Below are 21,231 nucleotides of genomic sequence, written 5' to 3' on the forward strand. Positions count from 1 at the left end.
CGTATTTATATGATCGTAAATTAAACTTGTTTTGTTGTAAATTTGTTCTACAAAAATCAATCTTTGTTAAGAAATGTTTAGAAAAACATCAAATGTATTTATGTATGAATTAAAAAAAAAAATAATAATCTCAGCGTATACTTACTTATTTGCTTGTATATACATTCGAATGTCATATCAACTATCAACTATTCATTTCAGTTTAAAATGACAACAATAAAAAAGTGACAATAGACGAAGATTATACTCGAATAACGTAAAAGAATTCTTCTCTTATTTTTATATTTTAAAGTATTTCATTTTCTGCGTTTAATTGTGAGATTATGCGCAAATTCTTCGAAGTATAAAAGTATGTGAAGAAAAATGAAAATATTTTTATTTATTTGTAGAAAAATTAGTAATATCTCGATTCTATCTATGATAGGAAGCAATGTAATCTCACTCAAAGTCCATCCAATGAAACAGTAGTATCTTGGGAGAATTTCTATAAAAATATAAGTTTATTGGATGTTACATTACGATGCGGTAAATATATGGGATGTGGGCGGACTTAATTCGAGGACGCGCATTTAGTTTCGTTTATTCGAGAAGAATCTCTGCGGACGATTGTCGCGAGGCACAGCATTTTGCGTCGGATTGTCTTTCTCGATCGGTTCCGGAGTGGTGGGCTGCTTAGCAAGCCATTCCAGGGCACGTTGGATCTCCGGTGGGATGGGCGGTGGAGTGGGGAGATGGGATCCGGCTACCTGGGTGCCGAACTCATCGGCGGTCCAGCTTATGGAGATAGGGGTTCCGTCCGGCGCGTTGTACTGAACGGAGCCCTGGATCAGCTGTGCCTCATCTTCGGTGCCGGCGTACTTGCGACTGCCGGTCTCTTGTTGGATGATTCCGCCCGCCGTTTCATAAGCGAAGGAGTAGTGTCCGCGGGAATCACCGAGATCGCGCGAGTAGCTGACGATCCTCTCCGGTTCCGGAGAGAATTGACCGTGAACCAATCCCAGCAGGCCTATTAACAGCTGAAAATGTAAAGGTAAAGTTATAATAGTATCTTTTTTCTTTTCGTAATCGTATCTATCTTTTAAAAGTAAATATATTATTGCAAATTTTGAAGTTGTTAAACGCAGAATCAATTTATGTATTATGTATCTGTGCCGTTTATTAGATTTTATGTTTGAAGATTAAACTTGCAGGGATTTCAAAATTACTGAATATTCGTGGAAACGTATATAAGTATCACGATTTGATCGATAATGTTTACGTTATTTATTTTAAAGGCGATGTAAATCTCTGCTTGATAAAATTTATATTCGTGTTTTACATTAAAATCTAAAATGTCTCAAAACTGTGCTTGATTTATTCGCGAAAACGTACGCGATAGTAGGTATAATGGCGGTGACTAATGATTCATCATAAATATCGAGTTAATTACATCATTCTATAATGGATAACATCGTTTCTGGAATTAATGGGACAGCGATGACACCGGGCGTCCTTCTCGTGACGAACTCTCACTTATCGAGTAATAAATACATTGACTTCGCATGGCAAACGTTTACAATCACACTACATTTGTTTCATAGACTTTGCAAGCGTAAAGGCCATATTAAAAATATTAAGAATGTAGCTCGCATTATTACATGAATATGTTAATGGACAGATTTGGCACGTGATAATCAAGATGATAGTATCCAGGTAGGAGCAACATCGAAAGGTTGGAGTCGTTTAATTGTAATTCCATCTCCAGGAGGATGTTTAATGGCGTCGATACGACTCCGAAGTGGAGAACTATCTATACACACACTACGCGCTTTGTAATCTTCGTCATGTCCGTTCTATAAAGAGACGCTGGAGATACCTTTCCCCGCGAAAGGTCAGCACAAGATGAATGCGTTGGTAGATAGGTCACGATATATTCATTGCGATCGGTAAGAGGAACGGGAGGGCATCGCACGCTAATGACACCGTATTACGTTACAATCGCTTAGAACGTAACTTTTTCCTATAATCATAGTTTCCAATTAGCATCCAAGACCGATTCGTTTTGTTGCCGGTTTAACAGGTGTGCTTGTCACCATTCATCGTGCAACACCGAACCAATCGACATAAATATTCCCTTAGATGAAAGAGAGAAGGAATCTTATAAGAAGCATCGATATTAACATAATTGTAATTTAAATTTAAAAAGTTGAAAAATATATTGAAATAATTTCAAATTTGTAATTTTTTATAGAAAAATAGAGTATCATACTGTTTTTTCTTTTTTCGAAATTTTTATTGTTTTAGAAATTTTACACTCTTAAAAATCTCTCTTAATTCATATTTTATAATATTATATTCTTTGGCAAACTATTGCGATTTTTGTTCGCTCTGCTTCAAGATGTATTCTTTACGATAACATCATTGATCAATAATAATATTGTTACTAGATATGGAGCAGATGTTTTGGATTGCTCGATCAATTTATGTCTTTTATACGAGAAAGTAGATGCTTAGAAAAAATATGTAAATTAATGATTTAGAATTTATTAGCTGTAGTGGACGATGGCTATCCTCTGTGCAAGATGCGCGATAATGTTGCCGTTATGTGAGCTTTACAATTTAATGGAGTTATGTAATTTAATAGATTATGTAATATTGTAATGGTTGTTTTGTGCCGCGTAACTTTCATGCGATGACGAATAGCCCTACCATATAACGTTAAATCATGTACGATCGAAATTATGAATATATAATATGTACACGTGACCAATTTCAATTTCGCGATTTTGAGAAATCAATGATCGGATTTGCGTTTATTGTTATGGAAATTAAATGTATGAAGTATGATTAATATAGAGATATGTATGGAAATTGAAAACGTCCTATTTTTCAAAAGGAATTATTGCAAGGAAAAATTTATATCCTAGTTTTATCGACATTTTTATCACGGTGATTTATCATAACTGTGTAATCATAAATAAAGAAATAGATGGCATTAATAAATGATTTTTAAATAATAAAATCTGTATTGAGAGAAGAGAGAGAGATTAACGATGCCAATTTAAAATGCACACATTGATGAATATAGTGAAAGCGCGAGTTGATTTGTTATTTTTTATATTGTCAGAGCTTGATATAGTGTTTAATGTTACGTCAAAAATGCACAATATATATATATTTTACATCTATAATTTATGTGTATGTTCCTTTGTTCCAGATACACATAAAGCTCGTAAAGTTACAAGAGTACGGTGGCACATCATACTTTATCTGCGCTACGCGTAAAAGCTTCTTCCACAAAAGCAGTCTCCCTCGTAAAATTACAACTTATGTTTATACATATATATAACATGAAAGTTATCTTTATAAGTATCGGACCAAAATTTGTTAGATATTTTTTTATATAAAATATATACATTTTTTTTAATACTTAAGAAGTTCAGTAAACATAAAACAGTTTTAATTATTGTCATTTGTTTTAATTATTGCCAATTGTTTTACGTCTGAACATTTGAATTATTCATATGACCACAAACTATGGTTTATGCACAATTGCCAGAGGTTTTCTGCAACTATATTCGGTATCACCATATCATAAAAGAAAGATATTGGTTTCCGATTTTCCTTTTCATTTTGCTCTTTTTACATATTTGTATTACATATTTAGTACATATTATTTATGAATCAAATAGATTATATTATGGCTCAACAATTCAAAGTTTAATTATACAATAAATTGTACTATTTAGTAAAATCTAAGAAAAATTTAAAGAGAAGCGCACTTACCAGGGTACGCATGTCGCTCGACGATAGACTCACGTGTTTTATGTTACGATTACAATGCACGTGCCTGAGAAAGCGAAGCGCCTTGAGTCGAGCTTGGAGTACGGGCGTTTTTTTAAGTAAAATAAATAATGCTGGCAAAAAGGCAGGTAAGCAAACAAACGCGACAGACAACGTCACATGTAGAGCGTCGCTCGCCTCTCTCGATGATTGTCGGCGTGGAGTTCGCGAACAACTCTCGGATCGTTGGGGGCAGAGCCGACCTTTATACCGGCGGAGTGCACGAAGCGGAGGCGCCGATCTTTACATAACCCGGGAAAGTTTATTTCGGCGTGGCCGCGCCGCTGCCCCTGAGGGTTCCAGAGAATCGGGAGCACGTCACCCAGGTGTCACCCCCGCTCGAAATCTCCGGGACACGCGGTCTTCTGCCACACTTGCGTTCTCCATCTGCCTCCGGAGATCACTTGCACCTGCGACGCGCGTTGCGTTCGTGTTACACGCGCGACACCGGACTTTTCCTCCTTCGAGTCTAACAAGACGGCAATGTCGGCCGTACGGCTTGCAGTTTTCGCGCTTACGTAATGAGACGATATGAGGCAAACGATGGTTGTGCCTTGCGCAACCTGCGAAGACTCTTGAAGATATGGCGACTTCTCTTTTTCGATTACCGCTTCCGAGATCGTTCTGATCTCCACGATTGCGTCGGTGAAAAAAAAAGATAATTGGTCGCATTTTTGAGAAAACGATCTAGTCTCCACGTGATGCTTTGACGATCAATATCAGAGATTTAAATCGATACGAGAGAGTCGAGATTTAATAATGTAGAGACACACATAATAAATGTAATCTTTTCACACATAATAAACACACATAATAAACACACATAATAAATGTAATCTTTTCACAAAAAGCATATTCTGACAGCGACCTGAAAGGCGATGACTTGTGCACGTTTGATTATTAATGCCATAACATATAAATTTATGCGTATTTTGGAATACATATACATATATGCATTTTCATGTGTTAACACATCGATAATCCGGTGTGACCAAATTAAAATAATTTAGCTGACAGCGATTTCATTACTGTTTTATGATCTTGCTGGATACGAGGTAGTAAATTGCAGCGTCTCTGGTTGTAACCGCGATCGAGGTATTTACGAAATACAGCTTGTATAGTTTTTATCGCATATTCTAAGGTTCTATGAAGAAATCTCTTCATATCTCTTCTATGAAGAGACTAGAGAAATCATATGATGTTCTTATCTGATACAAAGTCCCAGAAAAAAATATGAAATTCAGAGAAACAAAAAGTTATTTTCATGTAAAATGATGTAAGAAAGCATTCCGAAAAAAACTCTACGAAAACTAAATGTCAATCTTTATTATCATATAAATTTTTTAATGAATAATCACAGATTTTGGAATAGAAATCTTTATTTTACCATTATTCGAACGCCAGAAGCGCGAACGTGTTCATGAGGAGAAGATAATGATTGGAATTATTCAACAAATAGCTATAGAAACGTCTACGTGGGTTTTAATGTCAAATGCAAACGAACGCGTACAATGCACCGTGAAAGGGCTTCGTGAAAATCTGGATATCTCCATCGAGAACAGAATGGATCTTATAAAAATTAAGTAACGGTTGCTTTTAATACGACTAACGATTGCGAAACTCATCTTCGTATCGTTGTTTACGTCATCTATAATTTCTAATACGTGTAATATTACGATAGAAAAAACATTTTCGTTACCCAATCTACGAAATTGACTCTGCTGTGCAAATTTGAATAGTAGATTGCTCAAATTCTAATCACGCTGCTCGTAATTGCGCGGTTATTTTCCTCTTCACAATAAGCAGAGAAAGATTAGGTTCAATTGTACCTGTTACTTATCGGAGGGTAATGACACTAGCGTCTCGAACATCATGACCAGTTACCGTCTTCCGTGGGAATTGAGCATGACTGAGCTGCCAGCCTGGTCCTTGACCCAATGATCTTACCGTCGTGTTACATGAGCAAATGAGCAAACGCATAGATGAGAAAGTATTACAAGATAATCGATATTTATCGCGAAAGAGAAGGATCGTGCAGTGAAAAAACGGAATCTTTCTTTGTTTTAAACGGGAGGTGAGCCCTCTTTGAACAGATATATACATTATATATATAATACTATATAATATAACTATATAATACTGTATAATATTATATAGTACTGTATAATACTATATAATACTGTATAATACTATATAATATACTTGAGTCATCAGACAAATAATTGTAAATATATCCCGTGATTTTTCGTATTTTAATATTCCTGTAATTAATATAGTTTGTAAGCTACTTTCGAAAAGATTTACCTATAATGAAGATTGTTTGTATACAATCTTGTTTATTTTTACATATTTCTGTAATATATAATTATCATAAATAAATCATAATTTTTATTCTAAAAAATTATTATATAGAAAAATTTATGATAATTAAAAATCAAACGTAAATTTCTCCCTCCATAAGCTAAAATTGAGTTTTACATTTTTTGTTTTCTCTTGTCAATAGAAATTATAACTTCTTTTTATTCTAATATGTTTTATATCTTCTTCGAATATATTGTTGAAAAATATTTTAATTAGAAATATTAATTAGAGGTAATTTATTTAACCTAATAATTCTTACAACTTTATAAATGTATTTAGAAATGTTATTTTTACTATCTCACTTTTTAATTATAAGAATTATGAAAAATTAGAATAAAGTTAAAAATAGGAAATAAAATAATGATTAGAATAAAATAATTTTCTATGTGCAAATAACGATTGGAAGATAAACAATAGAACTGGATCCTTATGTCTATCTTCTGCAGAAACTTAAAGCATCGCAGTAGATACAGTTGCCACTGGACAGGCGAGCGACAGCGTTTCACTTGTTACCTGTATTCAAGATAAGGCCACTCTACGATCACTATTCAGTATCGTCAAGGTTGTGAATTAAATACCTTAGGAGGAGAAAGTTACATGCATTATAAGTAAATTATTACATCACTTGATTGTGTTACTTAATCGGTATCTATTAAGAAACATAAAAAGCTTTTGCTCTAATCTTTCTATAAAATCCATAAATCTCTTTCATTATAGATTTTCTACGAGATTTAAGAAGATAAACAAAGTACGATAACGTTTAACTATGGATAGACAATTGTTTTAGAATGGATTTAAAAGTGGCCTTGTACCGAAAGGCAAAAGTACGAGGCTATCAATCATTTACATTAAAAGTTAGTCGATTATATTAGTATAATGATATGATATCATTCTCAAGAGCAGAAAAAACCTTACATATCACGAATTTTTACAATCTTAATGTGGAGTAAAGTACAATCTCTTGAAATATTAATTTTTATTATTTATATGTAAAAATAAATGTGTATATGTATGTGAGTGAGTATGTGTATGTGTATGTGTCGGATAACTTTTCATATTTTTAGCAATATCTTAGGTCGAAATCAGACCAAATAAATGAGCATAAATGAATTAATTAACGAGAATAAAATAACATAAATTATAGATAAAAAAATTTTACATATTTTTGAATTAAATTTGCACAAGATAATTTTTATAAAATTATTAATTATTAGTAACGATTTTTTATTGATATTTATTCGCTTAATTTAGATTTCGTTTTATATCAGCTGATATTCGCATCTTATACGATTGACCAATTTGAAATCTATTTTTTCTCTCTACATCATTAGTACATATCTTTAGTACATATATTATCTATTATTACGTTATCTGACTTTTGTATTTTTGTCTCGTAATAAATTCGAAATTTCTTCTTATCTCTTCAAATCCCATAATCTAAATAAATCTCTATCACTTAATAAATTATCTATCACTCTCAGTCTATATACACACATTCATCTTTCTCTTTAATCATATGATCGAGCGTACATTGATGCCTCCTCCTACTCGACTCGCGAAATACTTATCGATGCGTTGGCCACCAGAGAAGTAGACAAGCATCCAGAAGAGGATATCACTGGTTCCCACCAGAACCGGTCGAGTTGTATGAGTTGTACAATTCAAGCTCGGAGTCTCTCTCTTTTTCTCTCAACTATACACGCGTCATGAATACCGCACGTATTGCGGCGCTGACATCGCAGTGTGCGGTATCATAAATGTATGCGTGCTCGTGCGTGTGCGTCACGATTCGCGGGTGATCACGGGCGCACACACAAATCTGGATCGTCGTGAAACGCGGTTCACGACGGTGTCGTCGGTATTTCGCAGTTCGAAAACGATCTCGCGCTTGCTCGGAGAAAGAGAGAAGACGGAAGAGAGGGAACGAAAAAAAGTGAAAGTGCATAGATAACGAATACGCGATCTGTTTACGCACTGTAGACGATAATACACGTGTGCAATATGTGTATATGTGTGTTTACGTGCACATCGGTCTCATTATCACTCGAATGATACGTAGATGAGTTTTATTCAGCTCGTTGGGACGCACCCGATCCACTCGAGGCACGCTGCGATCCGACAGGTAACACATGACACGTGACGCGCATGGAAGTGTCACTGAATGTGACGTTCACCCGCGACGACGTGCTCCAAAAAGCGCGCGCGCTCCGATCGGTCGATCGTTTGAATAGCGCTGATTGCTTTTCCTCGTTAATCGAAAGAGCAAATGCTTCCCGTAATGCTTGCACAATAAGCTGAGTCTTTGAAAATGTTCCATCACGTGGGGCGAACTGATATACGCTTGACCTCTTAGATACCCTAGTACAGTCATATAAAGTTGTTCGTAAAGTTAACGCAGATGTATATATATTTATCAAAGTGTGTTGATTCTTGTGACTATTGCAAGCATTTTTCTAACAGTTTGTCGAGACATCAATTGTTGCTACAAAAAGAACTTGAAAATTAAAGCTTAAGATTTAATATGAATGTGTTAAAAATATAAGCGCAATATATTTCTCATAGTGATCACTCAAAGTAACATATTGGTGGGAATTGTTTGAAATCGTAAAATGTGTGCAAATATTGTTGAGCGTAGGAATTTCGTAACAAATATTAGATTGATAATTGTACGCACCTGACGATGACGTTATCACTAGCTATCAGAGAAGTCGTAAAGAATCGTGTAACGCGATAGATCTATTTGTACTCTAACTATTTGTATTGAATCGCGTGATCTTTTCATGCTAAAATAAAACGATTATTTTAGCAAATTTAAGCTATTTGAAGAGACAATTAGATTATAAAAATAAAGAAAATTAGGTAATAAAAAAATAAGATTTTTAAAAAAATAAATTGAATTAAATCAAAAAACAAAATTTTTCAAGTTTTAAGAATCTTAATGCGTTCTCTGATTTCAAATGTTGCGATATCTGTACGAAAACAATTTTTGAATGATAATAAATTTTTAAATGATATAAATGCTTCATTTCTTTCATATTTAATGATGATAGATGAGATACAAACATTTGCACGTAAATATTTTATATTTCACACACGATTTGCGATTTGAGTTTTACAAGCGATAATAAATCATATCGTCGGGTAATAATTTAAATTATCAATCCGTACGATTTTCAAATTGAAATTTATCGCAGGATGCTGTCTAATATATCCGACAATTTATGTTAATCAAATGGATAGTATATCACAGAGACTCTTTGCTATTCAAAGTTGCTTCCATCGGTCAACGAATTGCGAGCAATAGTGAGTATGTATGTGTTATCATGTGACTTAAATATCTCATCTCGAAAATGCCGAAACAACATTCGAATATTTAATCGACATTTCGCTGTGGAATCGTCAATTGCTAACTGTAAAACTAAACGTACGCTTCGATCGATCAGTTCGATACCTAACAGTGCGCGTATTCTTTTCGTTTAAATCCCACGAGTATTCTATCGTGCCTCGCCGCCCACTATTACCTTCTCGATAAAATCGGCGGAAGCCCGCTCGAACACCGTCCGACATTTCTCTCTATGGTCCATTTATATAAAGTTCCTGGTGTCCCAGAATCACATTGAGTGTTTCTTCAGCTGCAAACTCTGCGATAACTCCGGAATTAATTTTTCATTTGAAAAAACTTGATAAATAAACTTGATAAATGATAAATTAATCGTTCCCGTGTTTTTCTCTTTTATCCGCGTCTTTGAAAGAATCGGATGTAATTATGCATGGACAAATTGACGATTTTAAAATTTACATTTTTGTGTTGCCTGAAAAGTGTCATACAAGAGATTTGAATCACTATTTATCCAATATTTTGATCAAATCTAGGGATTAACTTTAGTGTAAAGTATTAAAGTAGAATATGTGTGCACACATGTTGTTCAAACAAAAAATTGATTTGCAGAGAGATTCTATAATATCTATAATTACGCTCCCCTTCCCTCTTCCTCTCTATTAGTCTAAGATATTAATAAAGGTATTCTTTCCCCCTCCATCAATATTTCTCTTTCTCTGTCTACAGAGGTCGTCATGCGATCATGAACACCGAGAGCGGCAACAACGATAGCGGCGTCAGCGGCAGCGTCAGTGACGAACCGCGCGATAGTGGCAAACCCGTCCTGCCGAGGCATGGCAATGTCATCCACAAGTTCCACAACGGCAAGCAAGTCGCGAACTGCGTGCGCAAAATGAGCGCGATGCCGGAAGAGGAGGACATTGTGTCCGACGACACGGAGTCGAACGTGACCAGGAACGGTCGTCATCAGAAACATTCCGAAGTCGAATCCACCGAGTGGTCCTCGGAGGAGAGAGGTCACTTACTCAATTCCGCACGTAGAATCATCGTCGCGCCTTCGGCGGGAACGGACGCCGTGAGAAGGACGATCGCTAGTCGCGATGACAGTCCCGAGAACGTGGTTCGGAACGGCAGTCATCGTCCTCGTTGGCCGCGATCTCGGCCATTGACGATCGACCTGGTCGAGTCCGGATCGAGTTCGGGTCGTGACAACGGAATCCCGCAGAGTCCTGGAGGACTGAGCTTCAGGAGCATCGATCAGCCGTACCTGGTGCGACATCATCATTGTCTTAACGCGCGTTCGCCGAGGATCTCCAACTCTGCCATGGACGAGAGTCAGCTGCGCTGTTCCTGCTGTCATCAGTCACCTACCTGGCCTTCCATCCTGTACTCGGACTCCAACGGGAGTCAAGTTCCCCGTTCGTTTCCCGATACGATATCGATCAAGTCCCTGGCGTCGATCGGCCTAGGCTCTTCCGACGGCCGGAAACTGACAATACGTAGAGTTCCCACTTCGCCGTCGGAGCTGCTTAACGTGGTACATCCGCCGCCGTAAGTGAGACATATTACCTACGATCATGTGCCTCAACGCTCTCAAAGAAGCGGAACGTGAATCACGCTTTACACGTGATCGCGCACATGCATGACCGCTTGAGCGTGAATCTGTTTTCGCACGCTTTAAAAGTGAATGAAAAAATCTTTACTGCCATCAGCTTATGTTTTTGTCTTATAATGTTATTACATGTTAAAGTTCGATATATACAGATGTATCGGTTAATTCTTGTGTCATTATCTTTAAAAATTGATCTTGCGCTGAATTTTCTCTTTTATTCTTTCATTCTTTGAGAGAAAAAATTACTTCTAAAGGATAAGTTAAACAGATATAAAAAATGTAGGCTTATATTATTATTAAATTATCTAATTATATACAAAGAACACAAGTAATAATTCCAGTCTTTGTGTTTGCACAGTGCCAGTGAACACACGCGACAAAAATAATACTAGGTCAGAGATGAGATTTATTACGAGAAAAATAATGGCGTATGCATTTTAATGCTGTAACACCTGTGCCACTTTTGAATTTTAAATGCAACACTTGTGCTATTGCGGAATGCCAGTAAATCATCGAGATACTGTCTTATCTTAAAAATTGATAAACAATTGAAGTAACCGACAATTATCGTGTTTTAAATCTCTTTCATCTCTCTTCGCCGACACTGCTTTAAAAAAAAATTATTCATTTATTTTTCTCATTTTCAAACTTAAAAACATCATCATGCATCATAGTGACTAATGTCACGAGTGAGATGAAATGTACACGAAACTACATTCGCCATATGTTTCTCTCACGTGTGAGTTAATATTTGACGTAAACATTTTAAATTAACTAAATCTGCATATGACATATAAAAATGAAGTTGCATCCCGATGTAATCTTCAGTGCAAAAGATCGACAACAGCAACTTACGCGTGGGTTATAACGATCCTCTTTAGTGATTATCTGTGAGATAAGATTAATGGAATTTTTTGCTTAACGCACATTAATTATAATTATATTATATCTTGAATGAAGAATTTATCACGTTAAAGCAGCATTTAATGAAAATAATAACATTATACAAAATTCATATCATTAAAGATTAATTGCGGTAACAAATGATGTTTAATGATAATGGTGTCTAGATCACAGACTTTAATGTGATTTTAGTAAAGAATTAAAAATATAGAGAAGAATGAAATACATTAACATTAACACATTAACAGGGATTAAGAAAATAAAATAAATTAAAATAAATGCATTTCTGTTTTAGGATATATAAATCTCTCAAATTAATTTATGTAAAAATTAAATGGCATTTGTGTATGATTAAATTTGATGGGCAGCGAGCAAAAACGTCAAAGTAAATCAACTTTAGAACTTTGATTCAATTTTCCATTTCAGATGATCTTAAATAAACAATTTTTAAGATCAATTGCACTATTAATTAACACTAACTTGTTAATAGAAGTTCCTCGCTATGCATATCTGCATTATAGGCCAGACCTATGATCTGGAAAGGAGTAAGGGTCAAGTTAGTTAATTAACGACGTCGATGAAATTGGCTCTCAGTTTACCACGGATAGCTCTAATCAACATCGTTGCGCGATAGGCTGACGCTTTAAAGTGAATTAGAACCGGGAATCGAAATCGATATAATTTTCGTTATAATTTTCGAGTTCACAAATACATCTCAATGCTGCGAACGCACACGCGAAAATCATCTCTATTCGTGTGACGCGAATTATCGAAAATTGAAGTCGCCTAAATTAGACCCGATTTCGATTACCCTGATTAGAATCTCATCCCCCGTCGAGGGCTGCGGCGAATTCTACGTGACGAGAGATGCGTTACATGTCTAAGCTCGATGAGAAGCCGGCAGGTCTCGTTATCCAGGGATTGCAATTCCGGCGTATCATTTCAAAGACGTAAGTGGATAATAGATGTACAATGTAAGACCGTGTCGTTGTTGCAAGTATGTCGGTGTATTCGTGCGGTACGGCATATTGTTGCTCCGTCCCGCTTCTTCCATTGAAACGGGACGGCGTTTGAAACGATCCATAATCGTCGTCCTACATTTAGACCTCGTCACGTCTCTTTTTGAACTGAGCACATGAAAAAGAGACTGGTCACATCGCGTTAACGTTGTTAATCGAATAAAATAGAGTCCGAAACGTTAAACGTAAATCCGCCTTTATTTATTTCGATTCGAATAATCGATTCGCGCTCGAAGCAGAAAGGAATTATTGACAGAGATAATTGAAATTGTAACAAATACACGATATAATAGATAAGAGACAAAGACTGTCGATGCTTGTCTTCGTTATTGTTTGGAATAGCCATGTGCCGCGCATTTTACTCCGTTTTATTTTTTTTTTCTTTTAAAATATGACATCGAGTAACGGCGTGCATTATCGTATCCGCGGTATATTAGTTTTCCGTTGTGAAACGAACGGGAATGTACACAGGTGCGTCGCGTATATCTTTCAGCATTGTCGACCACCCTTTCCTACCCCTCTGCCCGCTCGTGGCCTGACACCATTTCTGCGCTCATCGCACCGTAAAGCATGAATTTATGCGATAAACGCATAAAAATTCCTATCCGATCGCGATTCTTACGTAATGTAACGCACACGACCGATTTTATGCTCCGCGATATTTCGCGACACTTTATCGTGATATACGACTCAGACTCCTCCATTTGGGTTTATCTGCGGCAGGTTTTTCTTCCTCCTTTCCAAATCAGTGCAATTGACAATCCATCTAATCTAATATAGTATTACTGTCATCGTTAATCGGCAATATCATGATAATCGAATTCGATGACTACTGCGTATATTACATTCTATAAACAATGACGATGAATATTTAATAGTTGCTAGTGGACTTGTTCGCGAACGCGTGTCATGCAAATTGCGCCGACGCGTCTACGCGTAACACGATTGACATGTGATCGACTCATGTGTGATTTTCCGTCAATTAAAATTCACGATGCATCAAATAGTTTTCATAGACGTGCAAAGTGGTTGTCAAATAATTGAAAAAAGACGCACTGACTGAATATCCGTCAATTTATATTGGTTGTTTGAGAGAAATTTGGCGGCGTAATGCTGTCTTTCAAAAACTTCGCCATCTTTTACAGGAATTACAATTATTCGCTCAACGAAATATTTCATAAAATGCTTGTTACGCTATTCTCTCTTTCGCTAAAATCTCATATCTCATAACATCATAAATTTGAATCTCGCAACATTTTTCCAGAGGTTCTCTCAATTTTTCTTTCACATTCCGTAGCGTAGATGTCTTTCGTGCTTGCTTCACTGCATTTGCAATATAAAGGCTTGTATGACGCATTTTTGCAGTTTCGAGGACGATCTTTCCACGTGTGCTAGTTATGACGGAGATGCGGATGATTTTGGTGATTATCGGCAACCCAGGAGGGCCCATTGGGAGAATAAAGTGCAATTTGTGTTGGCCTGCATAGGCTATTCCGTTGGTCTCGGCAATGTCTGGAGATTTCCTTATCTATGTTACAAAAGTGGCGGCGGTGAGTCTCGCGATAAGTAATATTAATCTATTAATCTACGTAAATTGAGCGTAATTGTGACGTGAATTTCGATTCTACAAAATTGAAAGACATGAGAAACGGGAAAAATACAGAGGAAGCAAACAACGTGAATAAAGAGTTACATAGATGTTATCTATAAATATAGGATTGTGGCCGAAAATAAATTTGTAAATGTGCAAATAAGCAGATGATGCAATCGGAACATGTCGCCGCGATTAGCAAGACTATGATAAGAGAACGCAGTTATTTTGCGCGTCGCGAATTACGTCAGTGACGAAACAGCTGACGAAGCAACATGCCGAGGTATCGTCCTCTAATTTTTATGAGCATCAGAGTCACGTTAAAGATCGACTTAAACTATGAAACAGCTCTTTATCTTTTTTTCTTTTCCAAGAGTCTTTCAAATATCTCTTCTTATTCTTCTTACATACATTTCGTCAAGGACAAAACAACGTTTTAAAACGTTTCAACACTTGAATTGTTATACTGTATGGTCAGTTGCGTGAAGAGTATCATTATTGAATGAAAAGCGCGTGCTCTAAGTGAGGGGAAGATTACACCGTGTCGCGGAAGATCGAATTAAGGCGGTTCCTGTGAAAAAATCGTGACGTCTTGCGTAAGTCGAGCTTCGGATTCAGGACAAGAGCAAGCGCTCTTGCAATCCCTGCAACGTGAGCGCGTATCGTGTTGCCGGCAATTTTCAAAGTCTGGAAGCATCCGGAGCCCGGATGCGTGGCGCAATTCGCTCGCGGAACTTGATACATGACCTTGCCGGAACGCGGCTACTCCGTCGGGCATAGTAAATGATTTCAATGACACCGGTGGAAATAATCGGTCGGGAATCACTTCGTTCTCTCTCTCTCTCTCTTTATGCTACCGGTTTAAATTGAAGAGCCGGAAAACCGGCTCGCGATCCGATTTACATGATTGAAACGATTCATCGTTTCATTCGAGCTAACGTCGAGTGGAATCTACACTTGAGAAAAATAGAAATGAAACATCAATCGAAAATCAATCAAAGAAATCGATTAACGATTCCTGTCGAAAGCATAAACTGGGAATCTATTTAGTTTTATCAATCACGCGCGTCAATTGTGTGTCAAAACATGCAGTCTCTGTCAGCGAATATTTAGAAACGATTTTAATGCTTATATTCTCCCCAAATTTCCACAACAAAATTTCTCATCTTGATTTTAATTAATTCTTTCTATTATGACTGCTGAATAAAGAGATGTAAAGTGCTTATTAATAAGAGCAAAACAATTTTTTTGGCGTTTAAATAAACAAATTAATTAATTAAATCATACAAAATATATATCTCTTAAAATTTTTATCTTAGACAAGCAACTGAAAGCAGCTTTAATTGATCGTAATTTTGTGTAGCTCATAATCTCCGCATATATGATAAGTTAGAAACTACTTTGTGTAATTTCAATCATGCGTACGCAAGTTAATTTATTGTACAAATAATACGCAGGATTGTGTTGTAAAAATACACGTGTATGAGTATGTAATTTTGCGAAATCATATATTAAACGGGAGACCGGAAAATCAGAGGAAATAATAATGGTTCTACTTGCACGAGATGCATGCTCCGATATTCATTGTGCTACAACGCCAAATTGCATTTTCGTGATAAAGACGACATTGTTGGAAATAACTGTAACAACATTAATGCGAATGTGTGTCATTATCCGCCTTGTAATTCGACGCGATTGGATTTTCGCCAGAAATTAAATCGCCTGCAATCTCCATTGATACGTCACGTGAAATCGGCCAATTGTTATCTCCGCGCGCATCCACGTTTAATATATCTGGCGATAATTTATTTGAAGTATAATCGCGCAAATATATATATATATATTATTTGTATCGCCAGTTAAACTAAACGAAAACTGTCATCCGCACGTTGTTCGTTAGATTGAAGTGACGAGGAAACAGATCGGATAACGTCCCACGATTTATGCGTACGACGCGATATAACATTTTGCGGAGGGGGGATTAATTTACATCTTCCCGAAATGTACGAAGCAAATTACGTATGCATGATCGTGCGCACTTAAAAAAAACCTGTGTGAACAATTTGTCTCTTATCTTGCGTGTAAATAACGTCGGGCCAAAATTTATACCATCATATAATTGCGTTAAATAAATAAGAAATGCGATTAATGAGATGGTAAATGAACCGGCGAGTTTTACAATTGAGGAAAACTTGTCAACAGCTGACTAATCGTCGTATCCAGTAAGAACTAAATGCTCGAATTAAGTCATAATCCGCGATACTACGATCGTCGTTTATTGCGAATAAAGAGTTACATCCAGTGACCTTGTCACTGCCCACATTATGATTAATGTCGAGTACCATTACGTGCATGCATGTAACCGTGTTTAGCGAAACGTTTGGCAAACCCACGTGTGTCTTGTGTAAACTGGATCATTTTTTTTTGTACTCGAGGAAAAGAGCTCTCAACGCTTTTTTAAATAGAAAATTATATGATTAATATCGAGCGCCTCCGATGGGAAATTTTGCTTATATCGTTCGCATCATATTTCAGGTGTGTTCCTCGTGCCTTACTTTTTAATACTCGTAGTATGCGGAGTACCATTGCTATACATGGAACTCAGCATCGGACAGTTCACTCGTCGCGGTCCAATCGGCGCTCTGGGTCAAGTGTGTCCGTTATTGAAAGGTAAATGAATAAAGTCATCGAATGATAGATTGTCGATAAAATCTGATGTTGAAAGCTTTCACGCGTTCATTTTTATCCTAAAATACACTAACTTGAAACACGCGTTTAACTTGGAAATTATAATTGGAAAATGTTCAAATTATAAGATTAGTATCGTCTTCTCTTGATTTTTTTGCGAATATAAACGTAAAATTCTAATTTTAATTCTTCTTCGAAAAATTTATATTTTAATCAAAGAGAGTAATATATGTGTTTCTCTTTCATGCTATTATCTATGATATATTTATACTTTTGCAGGAGCTGGTTTATCGTCGGTCGTGATATCATTTTTGATGTCAACCTATCATAATGTGATAATAGCCTACGCAATTTATTATTTCTTCGCGGCATTCCGAGCGGATGTCCCGTGGTCGCGTTGTGACAACTCGTGGAATTCGCCGCGTTGTTGGTTGCCCAGTTATGGATCCATCCATAATCGAACTCGACCAAACTTGACGAGAACACCATCCGAGGACTTCTTCGAGTACTCTTCTAAAAAATTTTAATTTATTAATTTATATAATTTCTATAATATTACATATTAACAAAATATACGTGTACTATTTCCAAAAAAGAAAGTGAGAAAGATTTAATTATAATGTTAAAAAATTCTTATAAAATACACGTAGTACGCAATTTCGAAATATCTGAAAAATAGTTATTTTTCTATTTAGCAAGAAAGTCCTGCAAATCAGTAGCGGTATCGAAGAGCCAGGAATCTTGAGGTGGGAACTTGTGGCGTGCTTGCTAACCGCATGGATCATAGTATATTTTTCTATTTGGAAATCTATCAAGTCATCAGCGCGCGTAAGATATATCACGGCAACGTTACCTTTCCTTCTGATCATCGTCTTTCTCACACGTTCTCTCACCTTGGAGGGCGCCGCGAAAGGTCTGCGATTCTTTTTTCATCCACGCTGGGAATTGCTCGGCGATGCCAAGGTACTGAAAAAATAATTAATTTTTCGTTAAAAAAGAAAAAAGTATTATATTGTCACTATTAATGCTATTTAGGTCTGGATAAACGCTGCAGCACAAGTCTTCAATTCTGTAGGTATCGCCTTCGGATCGATGATATGTTTTGCGAGTTATAACCGATTTCACAACACGGTGTTGGTAGATACCATTGCTGTCTCGCTGATAAATGCTCTAAGCAGCCTAGTAGTCGGAATATTTTCTTTCGCCACAATCGGCAATATAGCGCTGGAGCAAAACATGTCCGTCGAAGATGTCCTGACTGACGGTACGTATACAAGATTAGAAATAAATGTTTGTTATGTTACAAATGTAAAAGAGTATATTTTTTAAAGTATATATTATACACATCAACGATTCTCTTGCGAAGAGCTATATATTTTTTTTCTATTTTTTTCCCGCCACTTTGCATCGTCAGATTAATTCTCTGCCTGACATTTTATAGATAAATCATAATTTCGTTCAAGGACCTGGTCTAGTCTTCGTCATCTATCCGCAAGCGCTAGGCAAGATGCCAGCTTCTCAATTCTGGGCTGTACTATTTTTCTTCATGCTGGTCTGCCTTTCATTGAATAGTCAAGTAAGTATGTACAGGATGTGTATCAGAAAGCATACATTTCCTTTCAACACACATACATTTTCCTTTCATATATTATAAAATTATTCAACAAATAAATCAATCTCTTCCGTCAAATAAATTCAAAATTTAAATTATTATCAAACTGTATTCTCATATAAATCCGTAGACAAATAGTATTAATCATGCGTTGAACAAAAATTTGAAATTGAATCTCAGAGTTTTGCTCAATCGCGCTTAATGGAAATGCAAATCATATATTTTTACAAACTTTCTATTTTAGAGATCGTAATAGTTTATGTTTTGCAATGTTTTAACAAGTGTTACGTAAACTTTGGGATTTCAGTTTGCCGTTGTTGAAGTGGTCGTTACGTCGATCCAAGACGGTTTCCCAAAATGGGTGAAGCGTCATCTTCTCTGTCACGAAGTGCTGGTTCTTGTCATATGCGTCGTCTCCTTCTTATTCGGATTGCCAAATATCACACAGGTAGAATAAAACACATCGATTCGTTTTTCATAATGCTAAACTAGATGTTTATCTCTTACTAAGTTAATTTCTCGACTGTTGCAGGGTGGTATTTATTTCTTCCAACTGATAGATCATTACGCTGCATCGATGTCTATCATGTTTTTGGCGTTCTTCGAGGTAATCGCTATATCTTGGCTTTATGGCGTGCGGCGACTATGCAATAATGTTAAAGAAATGACCGGACACTTGCCCTCGATGTATTTTCGATTCTGTTGGTTCCTCGCTGCACCTCTACTCATAATGGTATGAGAGTATCAATATTTCGAGATATTATAATAAGATTCTCGTTTTCAAACGGAATTAATTATGCAACTACGTATTCGAATAAAAGGCAACATTTGAGATAAATGATTGTATCGAGTAGAATGCGATAAAACGCGGAACTGGGATTAAAGACGAGCAATTACTTGCGCGCAATCGATATCTTCAGAGAAACATAAAGTACTTTGTTTTTCCTCGGAAATAACGATTGCGTGGATAATTGCCCACTTTTAATTCCTGTTCCGTGTTTCGTTGCACTCGGCACTTTTGATGCAGTTGGCAATCTTTAAAATATGGCCGGTATTTTCATAATTATCTCATCTCCTTAGGCTGTATGGGTGTTCAGCTTAATTGATTACGAGCCACCGACTTACCACAACGGCGATTACACGTATCCATGGTGGGCAGAGGCGATCGGATGGGGCATCGCGTCTCTCTCCTTAATTTGCATTCCCGCTTTTGCAGTTTATGTATTCGTTCGAGCGGATGGTGTCACGTTCGCCGAGGTACGTCGAATTTTGTTGCACTTTGTTAGGTAACCACAAGATCAGTTTACGTATGATTAAATTCTTCTTAAAATTTAATCACTTATAAGGAAATTGATCGATTCTTCGTAGAATTTAATCATCTTATTTTGAAGTTTAATACTACAAAATACACATTTATAATATGTATATCAGTAAATACAGAATAACGTCTGATAAAAAGTACTAGGATACATTGTATGAAAATTAAACGGATTGCACTTATATTCTATAAAGAAATTGATAATATTATTTGCAGAGACTCAAGAATTCCATCAAGCCACATTTCGAAGCGTGCAAAGTTTGCGGTCAGGAATACTGCATGGAGCCTATGCACAATTTGGAGGAAGACATTCTCAAGGAACCTCAAACAGACGTGAATACTTCCATACAATTAAATTCGCATTATCTACTGAAGCCTCAGATATGATAACGTAATAGATAAGAGCAATTAAATAATTACAGTTAACTCATGCCCATAAGTTGAAATTGTATAATAATTATCTGGAGGAATAATTATTTAAAATTACAAGATGTCGTTTACTTACTTTATTTTCATCACAAATCATTACACCAACTGTCGCGTGACAGTTCACATTCCACTATTTATAGCTCGTTACAAAGGATAGCAATTACTTGCAAAAGAGTCATTAAAATAGGATTATATTTGTTATCAATGTGTTATTATACTTATTGTATAAACTATTACTTTTTGCGCCATCTCGTCATGTGATAGATATTACAGACCATCACTGATTCGAAATAAAATTGTATTTCTGTATATATCGCAATCGCCATGTGTAACATGTATGTAACATTGTTAATCATATAATTTTAATAAATTATATATTGTCAAAAATGTGTAATTTCTTTTTCAATTTAACTTCTTTAATAGCATTTAATAAAATTTATTGGTGTCACGTTCAGACGTCGCATTTATTCTCTAATCATTCCCTAATCATTGCATATATTTGGCTATTAAGCAACCATACAATAAGGAGAGCGGAT

The 21,231-nt window shown here is 36.1% G+C and overlaps 2 protein-coding genes and 1 long non-coding RNA gene across 7 annotated transcripts; 2 read left to right on the forward strand and 1 right to left on the reverse strand.

The window, feature by feature from the left end:
- Positions 1-125: 125 nt before the first annotated feature.
- Positions 126-8,396, reverse strand: Cpr17 (cuticular protein 17). 2 transcript variants are annotated; one of them, XM_083094730.1, is made up of 2 exons: positions 8,273-8,396; positions 126-1,016 (listed from the first exon to the last, which is right to left on the reverse strand). In XM_083094730.1, the coding sequence occupies exons 1-2, from the start codon at positions 8,312-8,314 to the stop codon at positions 570-572; spliced, it is 489 nt and encodes a 162-aa protein (XP_082950856.1). In that variant the 5' UTR covers positions 8,315-8,396; the 3' UTR covers positions 126-569. The 2 variants fall into 2 exon arrangements, with proteins under 2 accessions (XP_082950856.1, XP_082950857.1); XM_083094731.1 differs by lacking the exon at positions 8,273-8,396 and adding an exon at positions 3,766-4,301.
- On the forward strand, positions 516-4,610 carry LOC145968871 (uncharacterized). Its single transcript, XR_014437901.1, has 3 exons — positions 516-1,030; positions 1,658-1,870; positions 3,197-4,610. It is a non-coding gene; the product is annotated as an uncharacterized LOC145968871 (long non-coding RNA).
- Ine (solute carrier family 6 member inebriated) lies at positions 7,936-21,149 on the forward strand. 4 transcript variants are annotated; one of them, XM_083094722.1, is made up of 12 exons: positions 7,936-8,305; positions 10,250-11,074; positions 14,423-14,607; positions 17,184-17,318; positions 17,616-17,841; positions 18,032-18,299; positions 18,372-18,600; positions 18,800-18,912; positions 19,256-19,396; positions 19,481-19,681; positions 20,029-20,205; positions 20,483-21,149. In XM_083094722.1, exons 2-12 carry the CDS (start codon positions 10,266-10,268, stop codon positions 20,651-20,653), a joined length of 2,655 nt encoding a protein of 884 aa, XP_082950848.1. In that variant the 5' UTR covers positions 7,936-8,305; positions 10,250-10,265; the 3' UTR covers positions 20,654-21,149. The 4 variants fall into 4 exon arrangements, with proteins under 4 accessions (XP_082950848.1, XP_082950847.1, XP_082950849.1 ...); XM_083094721.1 differs by lacking the exon at positions 7,936-8,305 and adding an exon at positions 9,390-9,490; XM_083094723.1 differs by lacking the exon at positions 7,936-8,305 and adding an exon at positions 9,419-9,486.
- Positions 21,150-21,231: the final 82 nt, after the last annotated feature.

Source organism: Camponotus vicinus, unplaced genomic scaffold (genome assembly GCF_025532165.1).
Source record: "Camponotus vicinus isolate PSW18456_S1 unplaced genomic scaffold, iyCamVici1.0 SCAF_3, whole genome shotgun sequence".
NCBI classification, from domain to species: domain Eukaryota; kingdom Metazoa; phylum Arthropoda; class Insecta; order Hymenoptera; family Formicidae; genus Camponotus; species Camponotus vicinus.